At 40.2% G+C, this 23094-nt stretch overlaps 1 protein-coding gene and 1 pseudogene across 3 annotated transcripts in view; both read right to left on the bottom strand.

Annotated features, from left to right (window-relative positions):
• Pdcd1lg2 (programmed cell death 1 ligand 2) overlaps window positions 1-15834 on the bottom strand; it is a 64707-nt gene extending 48873 nt beyond the window's left edge. Inside the window, exon 1 of one of the 3 annotated variants that reach the window (XM_047524998.1) lies at window positions 15621-15834. In XM_047524998.1, the coding sequence (XP_047380954.1) occupies window positions 15621-15687 (67 nt within the window). In that variant the 5' untranslated portion in view covers window positions 15688-15834. The remainder of the gene's footprint in view (window positions 1-15620) is intronic. The other 2 variants (XM_047524999.1, XM_047525001.1) reach the window with 2 other exon arrangements.
• LOC124964759 (uncharacterized protein KIAA1143-like) lies at window positions 647-3480 on the bottom strand (annotated as a pseudogene).
• Window positions 15835-23094: the final 7260 nt, after the last annotated feature.

The following is a 23094-nucleotide window of genomic DNA, read 5'->3' on the forward strand; positions in this document are numbered from 1 at the left end:
TGACTGCAGAAACCTTTAAGAGAAACCTGACAGAGGCTTAAATAAGAACAGTGTTTATTCTTCTCATGTATCATGAAGTTCGGAGGCCAGCAGTCCAAGTCTGGTGCATACCATCAAGATCCAAGCTCCTTCAATTTTCCACTTTAATATTCAAAGAAAGTGGCTACCTTCTTTGTGCCAAAAAATTCCATTTCTGGTACTCATAGCTTTCATGTCTGTACTCCAAACAGGATGAAGAGATAAGGGCAAAGGCTCATATTTGTCAAGTCTGTTCTTTTGTATCAAAAAACCCAACATCTTTATTAAGCAGGCTTCCACTTGCATCTCTTAACTTGCCAGAGCAGAGTCACATGGCCACCCTTAGCAGGAGCTGATGTTTTGTTTTGTTTGGCACCAGGGATTGAACCCAGCTACATATCCACATATCCAAATCTTTTTATTTTGAGACAGGTCCTCCCTAAGTTACTTAGGGCCTCACTAAGTTGCTGAGGCTGGTCTTGAACTTGCAATCTTCCTGGCTCAGACCTGAGTTGCTAGGTGTGAGCTCCCGGCACCCAGCTGAGGAAGTATTTTTAACTCGGTGCATTATCATCTCCCTCACTCAAAGTGTTCTGCTAATGAGGAAGATACAATAAGGGAAATCCATTTAATTATGAAATTCATTATAGATATTAATTATCAGATTTATGAAATTTGATGACTCATTTTCCTCTTCATTGTCAAAAGAAAGAAGGCTGGTGTTTTTGATTTGTTTCTGTGAGTTCTTTTTTACTGAGTCCTGCTTATTTATCTTGTCTTCATTTGTCATCTTCTATTTTGAGTTTGCTGTTAAAACTGAATATTTTTCACCTGAGGGATGCTTGACTGGTTTTTGATACATGAGTCAGCTGGAGCTGGTTCTTCATCTGTTTTTGCAGCCTTTATTTCTGCTTTAATTTTCATGACTTCTTCAGCTGTTAGGTCTCCCTTTTTAAAAACCACCACTTGGGGCTTTTCATCTTCTTTGTCGCTGTGATCAGCATCTTCATCTGGGAGCTGAGGCTGGATTCTCTTAGTCTCTACGTGGGCCCTTCCCTGTACCTGACTCGCTCCTTAAAGCGGGACAGGTACCCGGTCTCGGCGGGCCTAACGTAGGACACCTGGTTCCACTTCCTTAAACTCCTCTTCTTGCCAATCAATCAATAAGCAGTTTCTCCCCTCTCCCTCTCTGTAAATTTTCTGGTTAGCAAAAGTATCAGGGAGGTAGATTGGAGCCTTTCCCCCCCTCTACACCAGAGTTCCTTGCTGGGTGACCTTCCAAGAAAGCTGTTTCTTTTTTTCTTTTTTAAATTTGTTCTATTTAGTTATACATGACAGCAGAATGCATTTCGATTCATTGTACACAAATGGAGTACAAATTTTCATTTCTCTGGTTGTACACAATGTAGAGTCACACCATGCATGAAATCATACATGTATATAGGGTCTCATTCCACCATCTTTCCCACCCTCTGTCCCCTCCCCTCCCCTCATTGCCCTCTGCACAATCCAAAGTTCCTCTATTTTTCCCTGACCACCCTGCACCCCAGCCCTGTTATGTATCAGCATCCACTTATCAGAGAAAGTATTTGGCCTTTGGTTTTTTTGGGAGGCTTATCTTGTTTAGCATAATATTCTCCAACTCCATTCATTTACCTGCAAATGCCATAATTTTATTCTTTAATCCTGAGTAATATCCCATTGTGTATATATACTATAGTTTCTTTGTCCATTCATCTATTGAAGGGCATCTAGGTTGGATCCACGATTTAGCTGTTTTGAATTGAGCAGCTATGAACATTGATGTGACTGTGTCACTGTAGTATGCTGATTTTAAACTATTTCTTTTTGTAAAAACAGTGCCATAGTATCAGCTTCTATGCACATGGGCGATGAGACCTTGCTTGGTGACAGCGGCAATGGTCTCCTGATCTGTTGGCTTCAGCACACCTAAACACTAGTAAAACTTATATTTTAAAATAGCACTATAAGGAAGGGGTGACCGATAGAGATAAGTATTGCTGCAAGTTTGATTTAGTAGTGAGGAAGTCATCAATGATCTTGACAAGTGCACGTGAAAGCTCTAGATATGTGTAAGAGAGACTGGGAGGTAAAGATGTGGAGATAATAGAACTCTTTAGAGAAGAGTGTTACAAAACTGTGAAGAGAAATGAATCAGTAGCTAGAGGGAAATGTGTGGTCCACAGTTGGCTGTATTCTTGGTTTTTATTTTAGGAAGGATGGGACAGGTATCAAATGGTAGCTTTCCACAGGGAAGTGTTAGGCACACCTAGCTGAACCTGACAATACTTTTCCTCATCAAAATGGAAATATAACAGATGGGCCCTGTGGTACATGCCTGTAATCCTAGTGACTCAGAAGGATGAGGTAGGAGGATTACAAGTTCCAGGCCAGTCTGAGAAATTTTGTGACATTGTCTCAAAATAAAATAAAAAGAACTGTGGATGTAGCTCAGTGGTAGAGTGCACACACACAGGAAATATACTTTTAAAAGGTATCATCTGAAGCACTTACTGACTACTGACTTCCCATTTTTAGTACTTATGAGCTTATTAGCACTTACACACTTATGAGTAGAACTTATCAACTTCCTATTTTTAGAACATGAAAGGATGACATAACATAGTTCTAGTAACAAGAAAGGACTCCTGAATCACCCATCACTGACTTTAACTTCTCCTTCCTCACACATCCAAAGGGACTTTTCTGGCATACTGTGTCCTTGGTGAAACAGGGACAGACAAAAGTACTTTCTGATCAGAATTCTCCCACATTAAACTTTCTTCTAAGAAACCTGTGCTCCATGAAATGGTTAAGAGCTCAGTTTCTAAAATCAGACACATCTAGTTTCAAAGACTGGGGTTATAAATTATTAGCCTCTAACACCTTGGACAATTTTTGGAAACTTTGTGTTTTATTTTCCTGGAATGCCAATAATAATAATAACATCCACCTCAAGGCAGAATCTTGGGGGTCATATTAGAGCTATTAATCTCTCATCTGCCAAATCCAGTCCATCTTTTAGTTGTTACTTCCGAGACAGGAAGATAGATCTTCCATAGGCAGCCAGGATAAGGGCCTTGGAGAAGGACAGGGGACATCATGCCAACCTGAAAGGAGACATTGGGTCTGAAAGACATCCTGTGACTTGCTACTCCATGCCAGCATTAACCACAATGCCTTCTTCTGACCTAGAATACATGCTTCTATTCTTTACATCTTCAATCACAACAGCCCTTCCTTAGTTACCCTGGCCCTTACTCCTAGCAACAGCTGACCCCAAGCAGACCTATACCTGAAATGCTTCCTCTAATAGAGGTGTCAGAAACAACCAGATGAGAACTGTTCTCTTACTTATGTAAATAAAGGATTGAAATTATGCACTACTGATTGACTTACTAAGCCCGGACCTTGAAGAGCTTGATTGGCCCACGCTGGCATCCCTCAACCCCAATCATCTTTGCTGGGCCATCAGACAGGCCTTTAAAAACCCCTAGACAACATATACCCATTGCCATCCCTCTTGGAGCCCCTCCCCTTTGGGAGCTCTGCTTTCTTTCTATTATTGTAATAAATCCCGTTAATTTGCTCTCACCCTATGTCCTTGGATTTCATTCCTTGAATTCATGAGACAAAGAACCCAACTGCTTAACTTCCTGTTGCACTTCTACCTCCTTGATAATTCTTAGATGACCTCTGATTTCCGCTCCCCATTATCATAACCTCGATTCATCTTCTTCTCATTTCTCCTTATCTCATTGCAGAGCCTCCTCACTGCTTCTTTCCCTTCTCATCTTGCTTTCCTCTGCTCTGTTCTCCATTCACTGAGGTGGAGAGCAAAAACACTGGAGTCATCCTTATATCTGATTCACCAACAAATCCTATAGACTCTTCCTTCAGTTGTATCCAGAACATGACCTCTTCTCGCCACCTTCATCACCTGCACTGCTTCCTTACCAGTCAGTCATCATCATCTCATATGGTGTTGCAATAGTCTGATAACTGGACTCTATGATTCTAATCTCACCTGCCTGAAGTGGATTCTTAACACAACAGGAAGAATGATTCTTCAAAAATATGAGTCATATCATGTGTGCTTAAAACCTCCTGGTGGTTTAACATTTCACACAGAGAAAAGTCCAAAGTCCTTCCAACAGCCCAAGCAAGAGGGGCCTCTGTCTTGGGACCCATCCTTTGGAGGCTCCAACTATGGACATGCCTCTCCCTGCAGTGTGAGGTGTTTGTAGGACCAAGAGGGCTCTTCTGGACGCTTTTATCTCCCCACCTCCGTCTCTCACAGTCTGGGTCTTTGGGATTTGGAATTCCCTGTCTGAATGGCTCTAAGCCGGCTCCCAGGCCTGTGTGTCTTCCTCCCAAGATCCAGCTCCCAAGGACAGATCTGGCAATGAGCCAGTTTCCATAATCTGGACACTTTCATTGCTCTTTCTGGTAATATTGTGTTTTTCAAAATTGCAACAGCAACTCTACCCTCTCCTCAACAATTTTAACATTCCTTACCCATCTCTTAATTCCCCAAAGCAGTCATTATTATCTAATATATCATATAAATTTACATCTTTTTGATATTGTTGCCTATCATACTTCATATGAATACAAGTACTAAGAAGGTGGGGATCTTTGCTTTGCTCATTGTTATGCCTTCACCCCCTAGAACAGTAAGTAGGCCCTCAGCATTTGTTGAATGAATTACCCTTTATATAGTAGGCAAAATAACATCCAGAATAATCAAATCCAATGATGTCATTCCTGCTTAAAAGACTTTAACAGCTCTCAATATCTACAAAGTAAAGTCCTCCTTAGTGTGACCTGTGAAAACTTCCCTGATCCAGCCTTCCTGTTTCAGCCATATAGAACCATAAGCATTTTCCAAGAGTAGTACCTCATGACTATTTTGAGAATTCCAATCTCAATTTACTTTTTCTAACCTTATTTTTCCTGTACCTTAGTTTTATCATGAACTTTAAAAAATTGTAGTGTGTATTACATTTTTTGTTAAGAGGCCTTGAACCTTTATACTTCCAACACAAGCCTTTCTTAACTACCTCAGGGGATCCCCTCTACCTCAAGTATATTCTATTTCCTTCTAGTGTTAGTATTTTACTCATTACTGGTATAAGTTGCTATAGATCTGTCTTCCCTGCTACAACAAGAGCTCCTTATACTTAATTCGGTTTTCATAACTTTGTTGAATGAACAAAGAAATGAATGGTTGCATGTGAAGCATATGGAAAACAATGACTCCCAGGGAAAAGGGCAACAACAACCCCCAGGGAGAAAGGCGGACAATGGGTCCCCTGGGGAGAAGGAAAACAATGGGTTTTGGACTTTCACCATTTCCCAGCGACAATGGGCTTTGAACTTGCACAACGGCTCCCCCTGACTTGGGCTTTGAACATGTACAACTGTTCCCCCTGATGGCCCAAGGAGGCATTCTGCTCTGATTCAAGTCTCACTTAAACCCTATAAAAATCAGATCTCTCTTGTAACCAGTTGCCATTTTCTCTCTTGAGAATGTGCTGCTCCGATGCTTAACTCTGCCACTTAATAAAAGACGTGGCTGATCCCTTGAGATCTGCACCCGTTTCGGTTATTTTTTACTTTCATTATGGTGCCGAAACCTGGGAATGTAAGAGGTCTAAACCTCTTCCGTAATAGTCATGTTAAATGGTCCATGAGACCTGGGAAGTGACCATTGATTGTTAGGCACTCCTATGGTTCTCTGAGGTCGGGGAAGCCCCCAGCTGGCTCCTGTGGCTACTGCTGAATTCCCAGACTGACTGTTCCCCCGCTTTCCTCCTGCCTTATAGAAGGAGAGCTTTCACACTCTTCTTAGTCCACTTGGGCTAAACAGTGGCTGGTACACCATCTGAAACTGATAGCATCCTTGCATCCTTGGGATAGGTTTTTGCAGCTTTACTGCTATGTGGACAGAGCAAGGATCTGTATCGGGTCCTTTATTGGTGTTGGAGTCATCCTCCTTCTAACCCCCTCCTCTCCAATTCCTCCCTTTTCTGACACACTTAAGACCTCCTGATCAGAATTGCTTTTGCCATTTTGTTCCTGCAAGCAACACTGATCTCGTTCTTCAGAAAGGTAAGATCCCTTCTATTCTCTTGCAGAGGCACCTTGCCTGAGATCTCTGCCTTTGACTTGTCGGGACCCTTCGGGGTCCCCCCACCACTGAGATTGTAGAAGGGGATGCCCTCTCATTCTCTGGTGGAACTGGTCTGGTGATGGTAGACATCAAAGGGTGCTTTGATCTCAACCACCACTCCAATCAAACCTCTCCATCATGGGAGCTCCCATCCTGTGGGACTCCCCCTTAGGTTGCCTCATAAATAGTTTAAAGAACCTCTACCTCATTAGGCTTAGTACTTAGATCTGTATGCAATATAAACTAGACAACTTAAGTCAATAGTCTGAATTCTGAATTCAGGACCTTCGATCCAAAAATTCTCAAGGATTTAGATAATCTCCTCCAATGAATGGCAGATGGTCTGAAGTTCATTATTGCCAAGCCTTTTTTTTTTTAACCTTCATTCAAAGCCCTCTTTGTGCCAGCCCTGCTCTGCTCTACAATTAATTCTCACTGATTCCCCACTTCATAAGCCCCCTAGGTCAGGTCCTGACCCCCTGCCCTCTTCTTCATTCAAAATTAAGAGGTGAGTTGGATTCCCCTTCACCCGGTATTGGGAATGTCAGTCCTGACTTGCTTCAATTTCTTTTCTGTGGGAGAAATTTGGTGCATGGGACAGAAGAAGGCTTGAAACAATTGAAGGCAGGTGGCCAGGGTCACTTCCTGGTGCTGCATGAAGGCCTCATGTTCTGAGTCTGACCCTGACAGACATTAGGGGTACCAAATATCAACCATATCTGCCTCTGTTTCTGATTGCTTCTACCCCAAAATGTCCATATGGTCTACCTTTTAAATAGGGTAAGAAATTTTAGGGGCACAAGCAGCTGGCAAATGTCCTCCCTTAAATTAAAATAGTTAACCACAGTTGAGAATAATTTTCTGCATCCAAACCTGGCCTGATTGCTAACTGGGAAACTGGTTTAAGACCAAAAGAAAAAAAAGTGCCACTTTTAAATTCAAGTGGCTTATGGGAACTAAATGACTGGCTCTCTTAGGGCCTCTTGGCAATCTACCATGTTACTTTCTTAACAAGTTGCTCCCTAAATACTACAGCACAGGGAGAAAAGATGGAATGATCTCACATATAGAAGTCTTCTTTACCCTGAGAATATTTACTTAAGGATTTCAGAGCTCTCTCATGCTTCCAAGATCTGAACTGACTCTATAATCTGAAACAAAAGTGCACTCTGATCTGATAAAGATGTTCTGCATGCTCCTTTACTAGAGTAATTACAACTCACTTTATGCCTAGCATTTCCAACTGCTCAGACCTCTGTGTTTAAGGCATAATGTGAAAGTCTGATGAGCTCTATTTTAATTTCTACTAGTTTAAATTTATTAGAGGCTTTAATAAACATCTGTATTGTTGTCTCCTACCTGTGGAGGCCTACCTACAATCAGCTATAAGATCTTTGTTTCCTGTTTGTCTTGTATATTTGTGCATATCTGTGTATTGTGTCGATGTGTCTACATAGGTGCTTGTGTCCATGTATCATGTACATGGAATCAAAATTGGCATATAGATGAAAGAGCACTCATAAGGAAGGATAGTAAACAGAAATTATTACCTCATGTGCATATATGACTGCATGACTGATGTGATCCTACAATATGTATAATCAGAAAAGTGAGAAATTACACTTGAATTATGTATGACTTATCAAAATATATAAAAGCATTCTATTTTCATGTATGACAAATCAGAACAAATAAATTTTTAAAAAAAATAAATTAAAATTTAAAAGAGAAATGAATCTGAATACCCCTTTCATGTGACTTTAAAAGTTCAATTTAAATTAGGTAAACAGATGAGAGTAAAGATGTCTTTAAAATTACAAGTTTTTCTAGGAAGTCAGACAATTAATAGTATTGGTTTCTTAAAATACCTAGAATGTAATATCCATTGTTTCTAGGACTATTAACTACACTTGTATGATATCTTGGTTTTTATAGTTAAAAATGAGTAAATTAGATTTAACATCAACATCAATGGGATTAATCATAAATATATTTGTTAAAGGAGACATTTGATTAACTTACAAAGTTAAAGTGCTTAAAAACATCAACTACTAAATATAAAATCAAGTATTCTTGACTTCTTAAATTCCATAAGGTAATATATTTAAATTTTAAATATGTTATTATAAATTGATAAATGATAAAAGAGTTTCAGATTACTTTCTTCCTGGGTCCTCACTAAAGCAAGATTACTCAGACTTAAAGTTCTAACAGATGCAATTCTACATGAAAACAGTCCAGAATTTTCATGTGTGTTTTTAATTAAAGTACTATAAATAGCATAAAATACTTCATCTTATTAAGAGAAGTAATTGGAAAAATTCAGAAATTTCATAAGGAAGGCTTTTTCCTAAGATCAAATATTAATGTACTGATATAAAACAGAGCTTAAACCTTTATAGGTTAAAGTAACATTAATCTGCTGTATCAAGATAATTTCTTGTGTCTGTTAAATTTTATTACTTAAAGAAACTAGTCTTAAAGAAATTAGGGTTTGTACAACACTGGTTAAACAAAAACTGTTATTTTAAAGTACACTACACTTACAGATTCTGAATTTTCCTAAATGTATTCATATCTTCCAAGTACACAAGTCTTTAAGTATAAGGTTTAAAAGAACGGTTTACCAAGCTGGTGCTCTTCAAACTAAGGTTAAAAGTAAAGGTTGGGGATTATAAAAATTATGTTTCTTAGTTCATAGCTTTTATAAAAACTAAATGTTTTTACTCTTATTAATTTCATTTTGTATTTTCCTTGTAAAGTTTATTATGTGTTAGTGTCTTACAAATATTAATATAACAACTTGAGTTAATTTGAGATAATAGGCCATCATGTATAGGACAGGTAGGGTGTAAGGCTAACATCCAACACTAACACTGACCCCATTAAATAGAAAGGGTAAAATTATACACATTAAAGGTAAAACCCAGTACTCTTACTTTAAGACTGGTGAAACTGACTTGCTGATGTTTAAGACCAAAACTTGGAGACTAAAATGTTAAGGCATAAAAGGATCAATTAAAAAAATAGCCAATATTTGGCTCTTGCCCTCTGAGATTGGCTTGAAACCAGGGAACAAGGAACTTCTCTAAGGGCTTTTTGACTCTGGGACACATGACCTTCTGATCAGAGAGATTAATGAGACCCTGGAGAATGAAAAAAACAACCAGTGCACATGCTGCAAAGAGTAGGGTCATTGGAGAAGGAGACATCCCAGATGCTTCCAAGGGAAGCCACATGGTCAAGAAGACCCTGACCCATTCTGGAGATGGCACTAAAGGAGCTAAGAGGCTGCTCACACATTCTCAAGAGCACCCCCGGATGGAACTCAGCTGACTCTTAACAATAGATAGGAAAAAGGTCAATTTGACCAGCTTGGTCTTAAACACCTAGCAAAAACACTTCTAACAAAAGTACAGTCATACCTTGGAATTAAAAAAAAGACAATAGTTCTTTTAATAGTTCTTTTAGTGGAACTTAAGATGTACACTTGTGTCTGCCTCACAGCCCTGGTGCCCTCCAAATTCTGATGCATTTTTCCTTTGTGAGGCTCATAGTTACCCCTGCCTACCAAAAATTGGATGGGCCTCTGTACATTGGTCTTCCTTACCCCTCAATCTGATGTCTTACTAACAAGCAAAGTCTACCCATTCCAATAACAGCACACACCAGATGCAGGAGAACCCTCCTAATTATTCCCTTATTCATAGGACCAGAGACAGTCACTGGGATTGGCACAGGAGCAGCAATTCATTACTCAATTCATCACTATAAAAAGTTATCAGAACAGGTTACTGAAAACATCTAATGGGTTGCCAGCTCAGTATTGACCTTACAAAATTGAATTCCCTGGCATCTGTAGTCCTGCAAAAATGGTGAGGGAAGAATTATTTTTTTATATAAACCAATTGGGAGTGATAAGAGACAAGGTTAAATGGCTCCAATACTTCCCAGAACAGTGGAGATGAGAACTAACTGATTCCTGATAGTCCTAAAGTAGTTTCTTTGCAGTGATGGGCATCCTGGCTCCTATAACTATGTGTCAAGATATGCATGTGTTGACCATGAAAATACTTTTGTATGGATTCTAGATCATAATATAAAACCTTATCATGGAAGAGGGGATGATGGGAAAACTGAAATGGCTGCTACTGGATTCAATGGGAATCCCATCTCCACAGACGAAAATGTCAAAGCCTCAAACCTGAAAGGCACAACCCATGCCATGAGGGCAGGTCAAGAAAATAACAGAGATGTCTAAGGGGCTATTAAGGATGTGCTAAAATTACAATCTCAGGTCCTGGCCATGGCTAATGCAAAAATACCTGCTTTTGATAATGAAGAGGTTTGGGGAAGTTTGACTGAGGAATATCTTTCCTTAACCCTTTTAAATACTTTTCTATACATGTAGCTGGGTTACTAGCTAATTTTACTTGTACTATTAATTTTATTTCTTTTCTTGTTTTGCCTAGTCTGTCAGGCAGGATGGAGATGATGAAATCATCAGGGAGAAATGGTTCCGAAATTAATTACGACCTGCTATATACTTTAGGTGTATGTTTCCTGGCATTTTAGAAGAACATATCCTATTTTGTCACTGGAAAAAATATTTTCCTAGCACTAGCAAACCAGTTAATCTTCATCTTTCCCAAAATAAACTTCCTTCTCTATATTCTTAATTTTATACAGAAACAGCTTCTTATTAAGGTGACATGTTTAGCTCAAACAATCTCCCAGGAACATATCAAAGCCATTCTCTTCCTGCACTCACATCTGACTTTCTGAAACCACAGGAAGGGGATTTTGCCTACAATGACCTTTAGGCTCCTTCCATATATACTCCTCTTCAACCTCAGCCCCAGGGTCTCCATATTCTCTGCCAGAACTCTAAAAGGTGTGTGTGTGTGGGGGGGTGCAGCACTCCCTACTTTGCCCCTCCTCAGCAGGAAGCAGCCAGACATGATATCAATGCCCCTATTCATTATCCCCTTTCAGAGTCTGGAACAAAGGATATGGAAAACCAGCAACAACAGCTCCCAGGGAGAAAGGAAGACAATGGGCTTTGGACTTACATCATTTCCCAGCAACAATGGGCTTTGAACTTGCACAACAGCTCCCCGTGACTTGGGCTTCTAACTTGTACAACTGTTCCCCCTGACAGCCCAAGGAGGCATTTTGTTCTGATTCAAGTCTCACTTAAACCCTATAAAAATCAGACCCCTCTTGTAACCAGTTGCCTTTTTCTCTCCTGAAAATGTGCCCCTCTGATGCTTAACTCTGTCACTTAATCAAAGGCATCCCCGATCCCTTGAGGTCTGCGCCTGTTTCCGTTATTTTTGCTTTCAGCATGCGCAACAATTTAGCATCATACTTAGGAATGAGACTGGCTCCTTCCTCTTTCAGAGAAACAGAAACCTTAATTTGGCAAAACCTAAGAAAGGACTTTCCATAACCTAGTGCCACTTGCAATGGAGGGGGCTGCTAATGGGATGGGTGGTCATCATCCTTGGACTTCTTAAGGAAAGGGTCCATGTTGAAACAAAGCTTTCCACAACTGTCACCAGAGTCCTAGGCTAGAGGTCTGACTCTGGAGTTCCAAATCAGGACTGGCCACTTGCTCCAAAAACTGAACAGAAAAAGTAAGGGTGAAAAGCAGGAAATAAACTTTGATCACTATGATCATATGAAGAAGGCAAAGCGAGGCTTGGCACCTTAGCTCTATTTTCAGGGTGGTGAGAGGAGCTTTAGGTATAAGCAGAGGAAGAATTGGGGCAGGGAACAAGAGATATGCATAATTAAGTTCTCTTGGTCAAACTATGGTCTGATAATTATTTCAGTTTTGATTCTGTGAGGTGGTTTTGGAAAAGTTCTTATCTTTTAAGGAGACCATTTCCACTTGCTACTCAGGGTAATCTATTAGACCTGTGATCCTGGAAGGGGCAATTCAATTCCTGTGAAATGACTACTCCTACTTAAGGGGGCAGTTCATCATGAGGATTTTCTAGCAGATGTCAGACAACCACTGAAGACTCAAAGTACCACTCCAGGAGTCTGATGTAAAAACTGACAGTAGAATGTTCCTGAAAATCTTGTCTCAGTCTTGAAGGAAGATAGGTGAGGTAAATGTAGGACTAATAAACCTTGTATTAACAATTGTCAACATGCCTACATGTAGAGCTAAGCAGGTCACAAAATTTAAGGTAATACAGGAGAAAAACAAAATGAAGGCAGAGAGTCCAAGCTTTATCTTGCTTTCAGTTACTCACCAGGCAGCTGCAGGCTTAAATAAAGAGTCACTGCTTTTGCAAAGGCAGCCTTTCTAATCCCTATTACAGGGATTAGAGTGCCTCCACAGGTATCTCGAGTCCCTCACCAAACTCTCTTGAAACCCTAGCCAATATGGATAAGAATTTCGCTTTCCAGATTCCTTATGGGAGCCATGTTTTTTGAAAGAGTAGGTTTTTAGAGCCTTTAAAGTTAAGGAAGCAAAAATAAAATTAAAAAGTTATGGAGGTCTGAACTTTTTAATACCTAGGCAGACAAGGCCTGAAAAAATTTCTTTAGAGAACTTACTGGATTCATAGTCAAAATTAATGACTTCACATAATTTGCAGAGCATGCACTTCTTCAGCAGCATGAGCATTGTGATGGTACTTCTCCAGGAGCCAAAACAAACATGTTTAAACAACCACACCACCTCCTTAGTTTCCAATCTAAAATTCCCTTGTGTTTTATAAATAAATCTCTTACTGTGCCTTCCTGTTTGACTGTCCATTTTCATCTTCACTGTATTGAGGGAGTAGAGATTGTAAATAGCAAAGTTCTCCAACATCTCTGTCCCTCAGCTAAACCACAGATACTGAACAGAAATGCTTGTGGGTCCTTGGACAGTATTTGCTAAACAGCAAATTGTTCTTCACATTCATTGTCATTATAACTTATGAGGGAGGTTGACTAGTGATCTTTGGTCTAAAAATTGCACGAATTCTTATATGACCACTTCTTTCACCAACCACATTAAGATCTTACTTAAGGAAAAGAACACTCAGTTTTAAGACTCACAAGGTCACCTCCTTCATAAAACCTACTCTGATTCTCCAAACATTTACTGAACCATTATACTTTCAGGGCATTTCTTTTTATCTACTTTATATTTATTGGTTTATATTCAACTTTCTCCCTAGTAGAATTTTAGCTGTTATTTTGCATATTTCTATCCAAGAAGTACTAATGTAAGTTTATTCAATTGCATTCAGAATTTATATCTTTCCAGAGAAGTAAAGAAAACTTCAGTAAATTATGAGAAGAGGTTTGTAAACAGAACATGAGAAAAACTTTTTCAAGCCCAATTTGCAAAGTTTCAAAATCATAGGAGGTGCTGGCAGTTTCGCTTCTTGCTTACTGTAGGCCTAGCTTTGTGTTCTCTCTGCTACCTGCTGAAATCTATTTCCAAAGAAATTTGTTGTGCTGCAGTAATGTAGAAAGCTTGAAATCTTTATTTTCTTCTTCTTTGTTTTTTCTCCTTTTTTAAAAAATTCAAATCATTTACTTGGTATTTACTATGTGCTAAGCTCTATTACACATAAGAAAATAAGACACAGTCAATGCTTTGAAGAAATTCTCTGGTCCATAGAACAACCAAGGCATAAACACTCAAAGCATTCAAGTAAAATGTAGGTCTATATCCTGGAAGACAATTTAGGAGATGAGATTGCAATTGCCTCATTCATTACAGAGTAACCCTAGCATGGGACAATTAAGGTGCACAGTATATTTTGATGTTGGCATGTAGAATAAAAACGACACATAATCTATGGGTCACTGTCTAATATATTATAAAACATGACCCATAATACTATCTCTGAGGACATTTCCACCTGCTCCTTTTCATGTCAACATCAGACTGTCCCCTGTATATTAAACAAACATTTTTATCTTGGTAATTCATCTGCTATTTCACCAAATAAATTATTTCAGCAGTTCAACAAGTGCCCAGTGACTATGTATTGCTAGACACTGGGCCAGGTAGTTGGGACTCAGGAAGTCTTAAGTGTGGTCCTTGTGTATGAGGAGCTCCAGTTCATTGGAAAGAATCACAGGAGAAACCTCGGGAGAAGACACCTGGAAGCAGCAGGCCAGAAAGAAACTGCTGATGTGTGAGAAGCCAGGTAAGGAAGGCACACAGGCCAGGTTCCTGTGGCCAGAGTGGTCAGAGCAATGCTTATCCACTCACAGAATCTCAGGTTGTAAGAGAACTTGGAGGATGTACAGGTCCATCAGTATTTGACTTTGATGAAACAGAGAGCTTCTGAACGTCTTCATGCTGAGAATAAGAACTATCTACTGGCCCACCCAGGCACCACTGACATGTTCTCTGGCTGACACAGCCCAGCAAATCTACACATGTACTTCACCCAGCTTTTGTTTCTACAAATTGTAACTGCTTCTGTAGGATCTGCAAAGAAAGAATTTAGCTGTTTCTCTCCAGTTTGAATAAACTGCATAAAATTCACTTTTTCTTTTTATGTTGTTTGCTTATTTCTTATGAGGATGGCTGAATCCAGCCAGCCAAGATCCTGGTAGGTTCCCTTGGCTTAGATGCCAGTAACACTGATAAAATTATCTGATATGGCTCATACTGAATGTTTTTACTCTGCATTTTGGCAATTTGTCCTGTGATTTCCTTCCACAGAGCCATAGAATTTCATGGCTAAAAGTCCTGATTAGTAGACTTCAAGTTTCACCTCTCCACTGCCACCCCCTCATTATTCTACTCTTCTATGTAAGTCTGGGTGGTAAAAAGTGAATAGCAAGAGTTAAAATTGTCTTTAATTTTTTGCTCTCTCCTCTGATTATTTTATATGAAAAAAATTCTTTTAGTTGGCCCCAAATCATGCTTTTGTTATATAGTAGTTACCTGTATAAGTTAGTGAAATAATAGTTTTTTATTTTATTTTGTTTTCCTCCCAGCTTACTCTTAGAGCATCGCTTGTAAACACAAGCTAGAGTTATGGACTGCCAGCCAAAAGGATAATCACAAACAGATGTCAGTTGTAGAAAAACATTTTTAAGTTCTTAACCTCTTCAAAGTCTGTAAGATGACAAATACATCAGGAATAAACTTTTCTAGAGTGCATATTTTTGGTATAGAAAATATTGCACCTCATAAAACTGTCCAACAAGAATAATAAGCATTGGGACAAGTAAGAGAAATCCTACTATTTTGGGAACAGAAAGAAATTCACTTGTTTGTACCCCTGAGCACAATTTCTGAGGCAGAATTTCGCCTGCCTCAAACAATGGAGAGCAAAGATAATGCCCACACCTCCCCCACCGCAGCAGCCTCACCACAGTCTACAGCACAAACTCAGAAGTATGAGAAAACCTCAACCCACTCAGTACTCACATTGGGACTTTGCTCGGTTCCTCAGGAAAAGACCAAAGAAAAGCAACATAACTGTTGCTATTGGCATCAGATTCTTTTAAAGAAACCAACAAGAATAGCCAAAACCAAAACTAAAGCAATCAGCGAGAAGTAGCACCAGCCCTGGATCCTCTTTAGCTGGGAAATAGGAGGTGTAATAAAGATCTGTCAGCATTTGGGGTTAACATATTAAATAAGAAAAGATGTAATCATGTAACTGAGCTCAGCTTTCCTGTAACATGAGGGTAATTCAAACCAGAACAGTATCTGGGGAACTGATAGAAGCCTGCATAGGGGCAAGTTTAGTTTTGCTTTCAGTATCGTTTCTCTGTGTGCAAATGGCCTTGAGTTGTGTCCCTCGTGACTGGTGCACGTCGTGGAGTAGGGGAAAGGGAGGGAAAAATCGAACACCAGCTGGTCCTAGACATGTGCCAGGAATTTTATATTGTCTTTTTTATCCATTTCCTAGGGCTGTTATAATAAATTATCACAAACTGGGTGGCTTATAACATCAGATGCTTATTTTCTCATAGTTCTAGAAGCTGGGATCTGGTGTCACATGCTCCCTCTGAAGGATCTAGGCAAGAAGGCTTCCCTGCCTCTTCCTGGTTTCCTCCCCAGGTGCTGCTTGGCAGTCCTCACCTGGCATTTGGTGTCATCCCTTGCCTCATAGGGGCATCACTCCAATCTCTGCCTCCATCTTCACATGACATCTTCCCTTGGGTGTCTCTCTATGTCCTCTCCTCTTCTTATAAGGACACCAGTCATTGGATCAGTGTCCACCCTAATCCAGTATGAGTTTACCTAAACTAATTATAGCTAGAAACCTCCTATTTTCCTTCTGAAAAAGTAGGGCTTTATTTTTTTCTCTTTGTTTTGTATTTTCTTTTTACTCCATCCCTTGAACAAGAAGAAATGACTGCAAAAGGGAATGACTGCCTCAACCACAAGAAAGGTCCCTGTTCCTGGAAGCTTTCCTTCCTCTGGAGACTCCAGCCAGGTCTCCAGGCTTGTGGTGGACCTGCTGTGCTTTTACTCCATCCTCTTTCTCCAGCAGTAGGGACTGGCTGAAGAATAGACACCCAGTCCCTAATTCTGAGAGTTTAGTGTCTGTGGCATCCATACCCCACCCCACCAGAGTGCCTGTCCCTCTAGGAGTGAAGTACACACCCCTCTGCTCCTCTTCCTCTATCTCTGAAAACCTCCCACAGGCCCACCTTACCTACTGATGTTCCTCAGGGCAACTCAGCATTTTTTATAAAAGCTTATATTTGAGGAAACAGATTCATCTAGGCACAAGAGAAAACCCAAGTATTTTCATATCAGGGCCAAACAAAACTCAAACTAATATCTCAGCACACTGGCCTGCCTCAGAAATATCTATATGCCTAGAAAAACTACCAGAGGGGTAGATACTAAGTGTTAATGGGGGCATTTATGAGTAGAGGGCTTGTATGTGATTTTGCAGTTGCTTTTTAAAGTTGTCTTACATTTTCTGTCCACCATGAACACAAATTACTTTTAAAAATACATAGAAATAATGTTTAAAAAGCAGCCATGGAGAGTATAGTTAGATTACTGAATAATACTAGCTAAGAAAACATTTTAAGAACTCACAAAGGGTTTATGTGTTTCTAATTAATTTTAATTATTTAATAAACTATCCATAAGCCCTTTGATCTTAAATTAGAAACACACAACTGCTCTTTGCTTTGTTCGCTTTATAAATGAAGGTCACTGAGAGACGTAGCTATTGTGTGTGTATGCATGTGTGTGTGTGTGTGTGTGTGTGTGTGTGTGTGTTTGTGTGTTGTATGTAGATTCAGATCCCTTGAATTTCACTGATACTTGGTAATAGAAATATTAGAAATTAGGTCATAAAAATATTGTATTATAATATGCATAATAATGATCTCATTGGTGTACACCACCAGACTACTAGGCTCCTTCCATTTATAGAAGGAAATTTGAGGCATGGAGAAATTACAGAACTTAATCAAGATCACCTTGTGAATGTGTTAGAGAGCAAGATATGCCCTGGAGTCTAAATGGCAGTGGAGGGAGCTGAAGAAACAGCTCCTTTTGGAGAGCGCTCGCCTAGCATGCTCAAGGACCGCGGTTTAAATCCCTGGCCTTTCAAAGGAAAATAAATGGCAGTGGAGAGTCTGCCACCATCTTCTTGCAACCTTGTCTGAAGAATTTCAAGGTGTCACACTTAATTGTAGACAAGGTTATTAGGGTAAAGGGAAGGGAAAAGAGGTGCACTCTCAAGGAAGAAAGAAGAGAGTGGGTCCTCTCAGAGAGGTGAGGGGCAGTCGCCTCCGCACTCCAGTTATATTGAGGGAGTCCCAGGGAAGTTTCCCAAGAGACACCCTCAGGTCTCTTGACTTTTGACTAACAGCAGGATTGCATCAGACTTTCAAGTCCCCACTGTGCATGGTCTTACGGCATGGAAAGGAGGTTTTACTATGATAATGACATGCTCAAGATCCAGGCAACTCTGGGTCACTTTGGTCAGTGCTGACCAGTTCTAACTGGAACTTGCTCTTACAGGTTGTATGGTTGAAGGGCTTTGCTCTACTTATCCTATCTTCATAAATCCTGCAATCTGGTCTGTGTAATCACAAAAGTGCTCCCTTTAGGGTAACTTGCGCTTTTCTTATCAGCAGGGAGGAATGTTTTAGACTGCATTTCTCCTACAGATAACAGGTTGTTTACTGAGGAATATAGCTTATCCTAATGACTTGAACCAGGCAGGACCAGCGTGGTCTCAGGTAAATTGCCCTTTTTTTTTGGTATTGGGGATCAAACTCAGGGGTGCTCTACCACTGAACCACACCCCTGATTCTTGTTATTTTTTTGAGACATGGTCTTGCTAAGTTGTTGAGGCTGACCTCAAATTTGTGATTCTCCTGCTTCAGCTGCCTGAATTGCTGTAAATTACAGGTATGCACCACCACACAAGACTGGTAAAGTGCTTTTTAAAAGAAAGTAGGCCTAGAGGCTTGGGAGGTTGAGGTAGGAGGATCACAGGTTCAAACCCAGTCTCAGTAACTTAGCGAGGTCCTAAGAAATGTAGAGAAACCCTGTCTCAAAAAAAAAAAAAAAAAAAAAAAATGGACAGGGGAAGTGGCTCAGTGATGGCCTCTGGGTTCAATCCCCAGTACCAAAAATAAGTAAGTAAGTAAATAAATAAATAAATATAAAAAGAAAGAAAGACAAGAAAGCAGGTGAGTGTCAGTGCAGTAAGGCCCAGTCTGTAGAATTATTCCCTTTAACTTCATGTTCCCCCTGCTCATATCTGTCTGTTACCAATCCAGTATATTATAGAAAGAGGAAGAAATGCTACCACAATTTTTTTTTTCTAAATTCAGTGTAACATAAACTCAGTGTAATGCAAAGGATGCAATCCATAGAATGTGATGTGATGCAAACATTTATGTGAAGCACCTAGAACAGTGCCTGCCACATGGTGGGCACTAAATCAATGTCAACTAGTTTAAATCTGAAAAAAAAAAAAAAAAAAAAAAAGTTTAGTCTTTCCCTTTTCACTTGAATTTATGGGATGGGGGGTATGGAGCCTGAGAATGCATACACACAGACTGAGGATAAGAAAGCTTGATCAGTCACTCAAAGAACATTAGGCTTAGGATCCCACCAGGTCTCTGCAGCCTGCTGTCAAGGGAAAGGGAGATGGTAGTTCTGGGTAGAGCAATTGAGATGCTTGCTTTCAGAAGAACAAAAGTCTAGATTTGGCTTATTGATTGAAGAGAACTTCAAAATAAAAGGAGGTTTATTGTAAATGTAACAGGTTGAAGGTTGAGATGAGGCACTAATGAAGCACTCTTCCTGTCCCAGCTCACCCCCTCCCCCAAGTCACTGAAAAGTGAAGAAATAACTAAGGAGTTGGGTACGGTGGCACACACCTATAATCCCAGTAGGTTGGAGAACTGAGGCAGAAGAGTGGCGAGTTCAAAACCACCCTCAGCAAAAGCAAGGCACTAAGCTACTCAGTGAGACCCTGTATCTAAAATACAAAATAGGGCTGGGGATGTGGCTCATTGGCCAAATGCCCCTGAGTTCAATCCCCACCACAAAAGAAAGAAAAAGAAAGAGAGAGAGAGAGAGAGAGAGAGAGAGAGAGAGAGAGAGAGAGAGAAATAACCAGAGAGATAGCTCCTAGTTAAGAAAAAGTTACAGAGTGTACAAAGGTCAAATTTCAGTAAGCCATGATTTCTTGAGTCTCTCAAGTGCAGGGGTGAAGCAAGATGTGAGGGCAAGAAAACCGAGGGGGATGTGAGAAGCGGAACAGGCCTTTAACAAGGAAATGAGAGAACTCCTGTGTCAGGGAGAAGGTTCTAAGTGCCTGAAGATGCAAAATGTCGTCTTCCCCTCTCATTCTTGGAGAGAAAAAAGGGGGTGCTGGACACACCCTTAAAGTTTGAGAGTGCCTAACAAACATATTAATACTAACTTTTTACCCAAATTTTCTGAGGGTGGGGGTTCACTGTATCTGCCATGCCTGAGGGTGCAAAGGGATTTGGTGTTGTACTTAGGGATGAAGAAAATGGGAACAGCCCTTATCCCAGGCCCCTGAGACCTAGGAACTACCAAGACACCAACAGTTACTGTGACTCTGGATCATGCAAAAGGGAGGGAAGCCAGTGGCACAGGAACTTATCAGAGGCTATTAACAGTAGACTGAACCAGGCTGAGACTGGACATTTTCCCCTCTCACTACAAGATCACAGGGCTACCAGTTTAGTTTGTTTGGGGAGGAGAAAGTTTTGGAAAAGACACAGAATTAGAATTTTAAATTGAACTCAGTTGGTTCCTCCAAATGTTAAACATGGAGTTACAGTATGATCCAGTATTCTCCTCCTTTCTATATATATGCAAGAGAAGTGTAAATATATGTTCACACAAAAATGTCTACACAAATGTTCATAAGCAGCATTATTCATAATAGGCAAAAGTGGAAATGACCCAAATGTCCAGAAACTGATGAATGGGAAAGAAATTGAATTATATTCACACAACAGAATTTAATAGTCTTAAAAAGGTGTGAAGTTCTGACACATGATATGATGTGGATGAACATTGAAAATATTATGCTATGTGAAAGAAGCCAGTTGCAAAAGACTATCTATTACATAATCCCATTTACCTCCAGCATAGATAAATCCATTCAGGCAGAAAATAATTAATGGTTGCTTAAGATTGGAAGGTATGAGAAGAAGTGGGTGGGTGGGTGGGGGTGACTGTGAAAGGGTACAAAGTTTCATTTCAGGATGAAAATGTTTAAAAATTGATTGTAGTATTGGTTGCACAACTCTAAAAAACATTTAAATGGGTAAATTGTGTGATATATGAATTATATTCCAAAAGCCATAGGAACGTGGGAGTAGTCTGAGTCATAACAAGTGATCTGCAAATTGTGAAGGTCACTCACTATCCTACAGGCTAGGAGGGTTTGACAGAAAACTATTGGTAACGGTTATTAGAAAAATAAAATATTTCAATGAATTGAGTTTCCTCAATCCAACTGATGACATGAGTATGGGCAGAACTTGAAACTGTCAGAAATAAGATAATGTCAATGCCAGCCACTTCCCTTGCATACCTCTCATAGTTCATGGAGTTTCTCTCCCCCTCAGCTCATCTCTACTTATGAGAGATGCTGAGAGCCAGGTGTGGTGGCACATGCCTGTAATCCCAGTAACTAAGAAGGATGAAGCAGGAGGATTGCAAATTTGAGGCCAGTCTCAGCAACCTAGGCAGGCTCTAGGCAACTTGGTGAAACTCTTTCTTAAATAAAATGGGCTGGGGATGTAGATCAGTGGTTAGGCACCATGGTTTCAATCCTTGGTACCAAACGAGAGAGAGAGAGAGAGAGAGAGAGAGAGAGAGAAAGAGAGAGAGAGAGAGAGAGAGAGAGACAGAAGAGAAGAAAGACAGGCAGGCCTGACTAGTGTCCTGGTCTTGGTTCCAGTCCCTTCTGCAGACTGGGTTGTGGTCCCAATCTCAGGTTTGGCTGGATACCCATATGTACTTAGCACATTCTGCTCAAGTGGCTGGCTGTTACATCAGAGGACTCTGTGAGTAGAGAAGGGCATGCTGACCCAGTTCTTATCTCATTTGTAGATCAGTGAGGTCAAGATAGACCCAAGGAACTATATGATCTAGAGCCTATTCTTTTCTTTCCTGATTTTGCCTCAGGGAGACCAGAGGGAGACAAAGTTCCAGGACAGCAACACCACACTAGTGTATGCTGTAAGGTGAGGGCCCAACACCTGGGGGCTGAAGAACTCCAGAGCCAGCCTGTTCCCCAAGGAACTGCCTTGCCGGAGACATTCAAGGCTACAACTGATCGCAGGACTAAAGCGAGGAAGGAATTCACCTCCTGAAGCCTTGGCTGACATCCCTTGACTTTTTGACCTGGGGAAATCAGGTCAAAAGATGAAGTGCTTGGGTCAAGGAGAGTTCTAAACTTAAACTCAGGTAAAGGAAAACAGAGGTTCTCACAATGACTCATTGGTTTCACTCAGTTGAAAAAAAAAACAAAGTAAAATGATGATTCATCTTTCCAAATACAGTCAAAGATGAAGAGTAGGCAGTTAACTCAGTTTTAGAATTAGGTCAGTGATTCCCAAACCTGATGGTTTCTGGCTGTACATCAGAACCCCCCGGGAAACTTTAAAAACAGAGTTGCCTAAGCACTACCCAGATCTCCTAATTCAAAATCTCCAGATCTGAGGTCCAGGAATCTGCATTTTTCAAAACTTCAGGTGGTTCTGAAGTAATTGGCCCTGCTCTTATTTTGTGGATGAGCATTATGGAATCCCTGGGCTTGATTTGGATTAGTAATTCTAGAAGGGAATTGAGTAAGAGGGAGAAAAGGAAGGTGAACATTTATAAATTGTGTCCATTTCAAGGTGTGGCTTATGTCTCTCTGTCCACACTTCTTAGAATTTCTTTCACCAAGACAAGCTGGTATCCTGATTTTCTAATTTACCAATGGTAGTAGGGGTTGGGGAAGGGAAATATTCAGATATAAATGGATTCCTCCTTGGTGATAAAATGCCTGAATTAGGAGACAGAGCATTGTAATTATAAGTTATATTTTATAATTTGTAGAGAATGCCTAGAATTAATTTCTTTCTTTTTTTCCCTTTTCTCTTTCCTTCCTTCCTTCCTTCCTTCCTTCCTTCTTTCTTTCCTTCTTTTTTTCTTTTTTCTTTAGGTACTGGGTAATGAATTCAGGGGTGCTTTACCACTGAGCTACATCCACCATTCTTTTTACTTTTTATTTTGAAATAAGGTCACCTTAAGTTGCTGAGAGTTTTGCTAAGTTGCTCAGGCTGACCTTGAACTTGTGATCTTCCTGCCTCAGTCTCCTAAGTAGCTGGTATCACAGGTGTGCACCACCATGCCTAGCTAGCCTGCAAGTACTGCT

The sequence above is a fragment of the Sciurus carolinensis genome, chromosome 14 (genome assembly GCF_902686445.1).
Source record: "Sciurus carolinensis chromosome 14, mSciCar1.2, whole genome shotgun sequence".
In the NCBI taxonomy this organism is placed as follows: domain Eukaryota; kingdom Metazoa; phylum Chordata; class Mammalia; order Rodentia; family Sciuridae; genus Sciurus; species Sciurus carolinensis.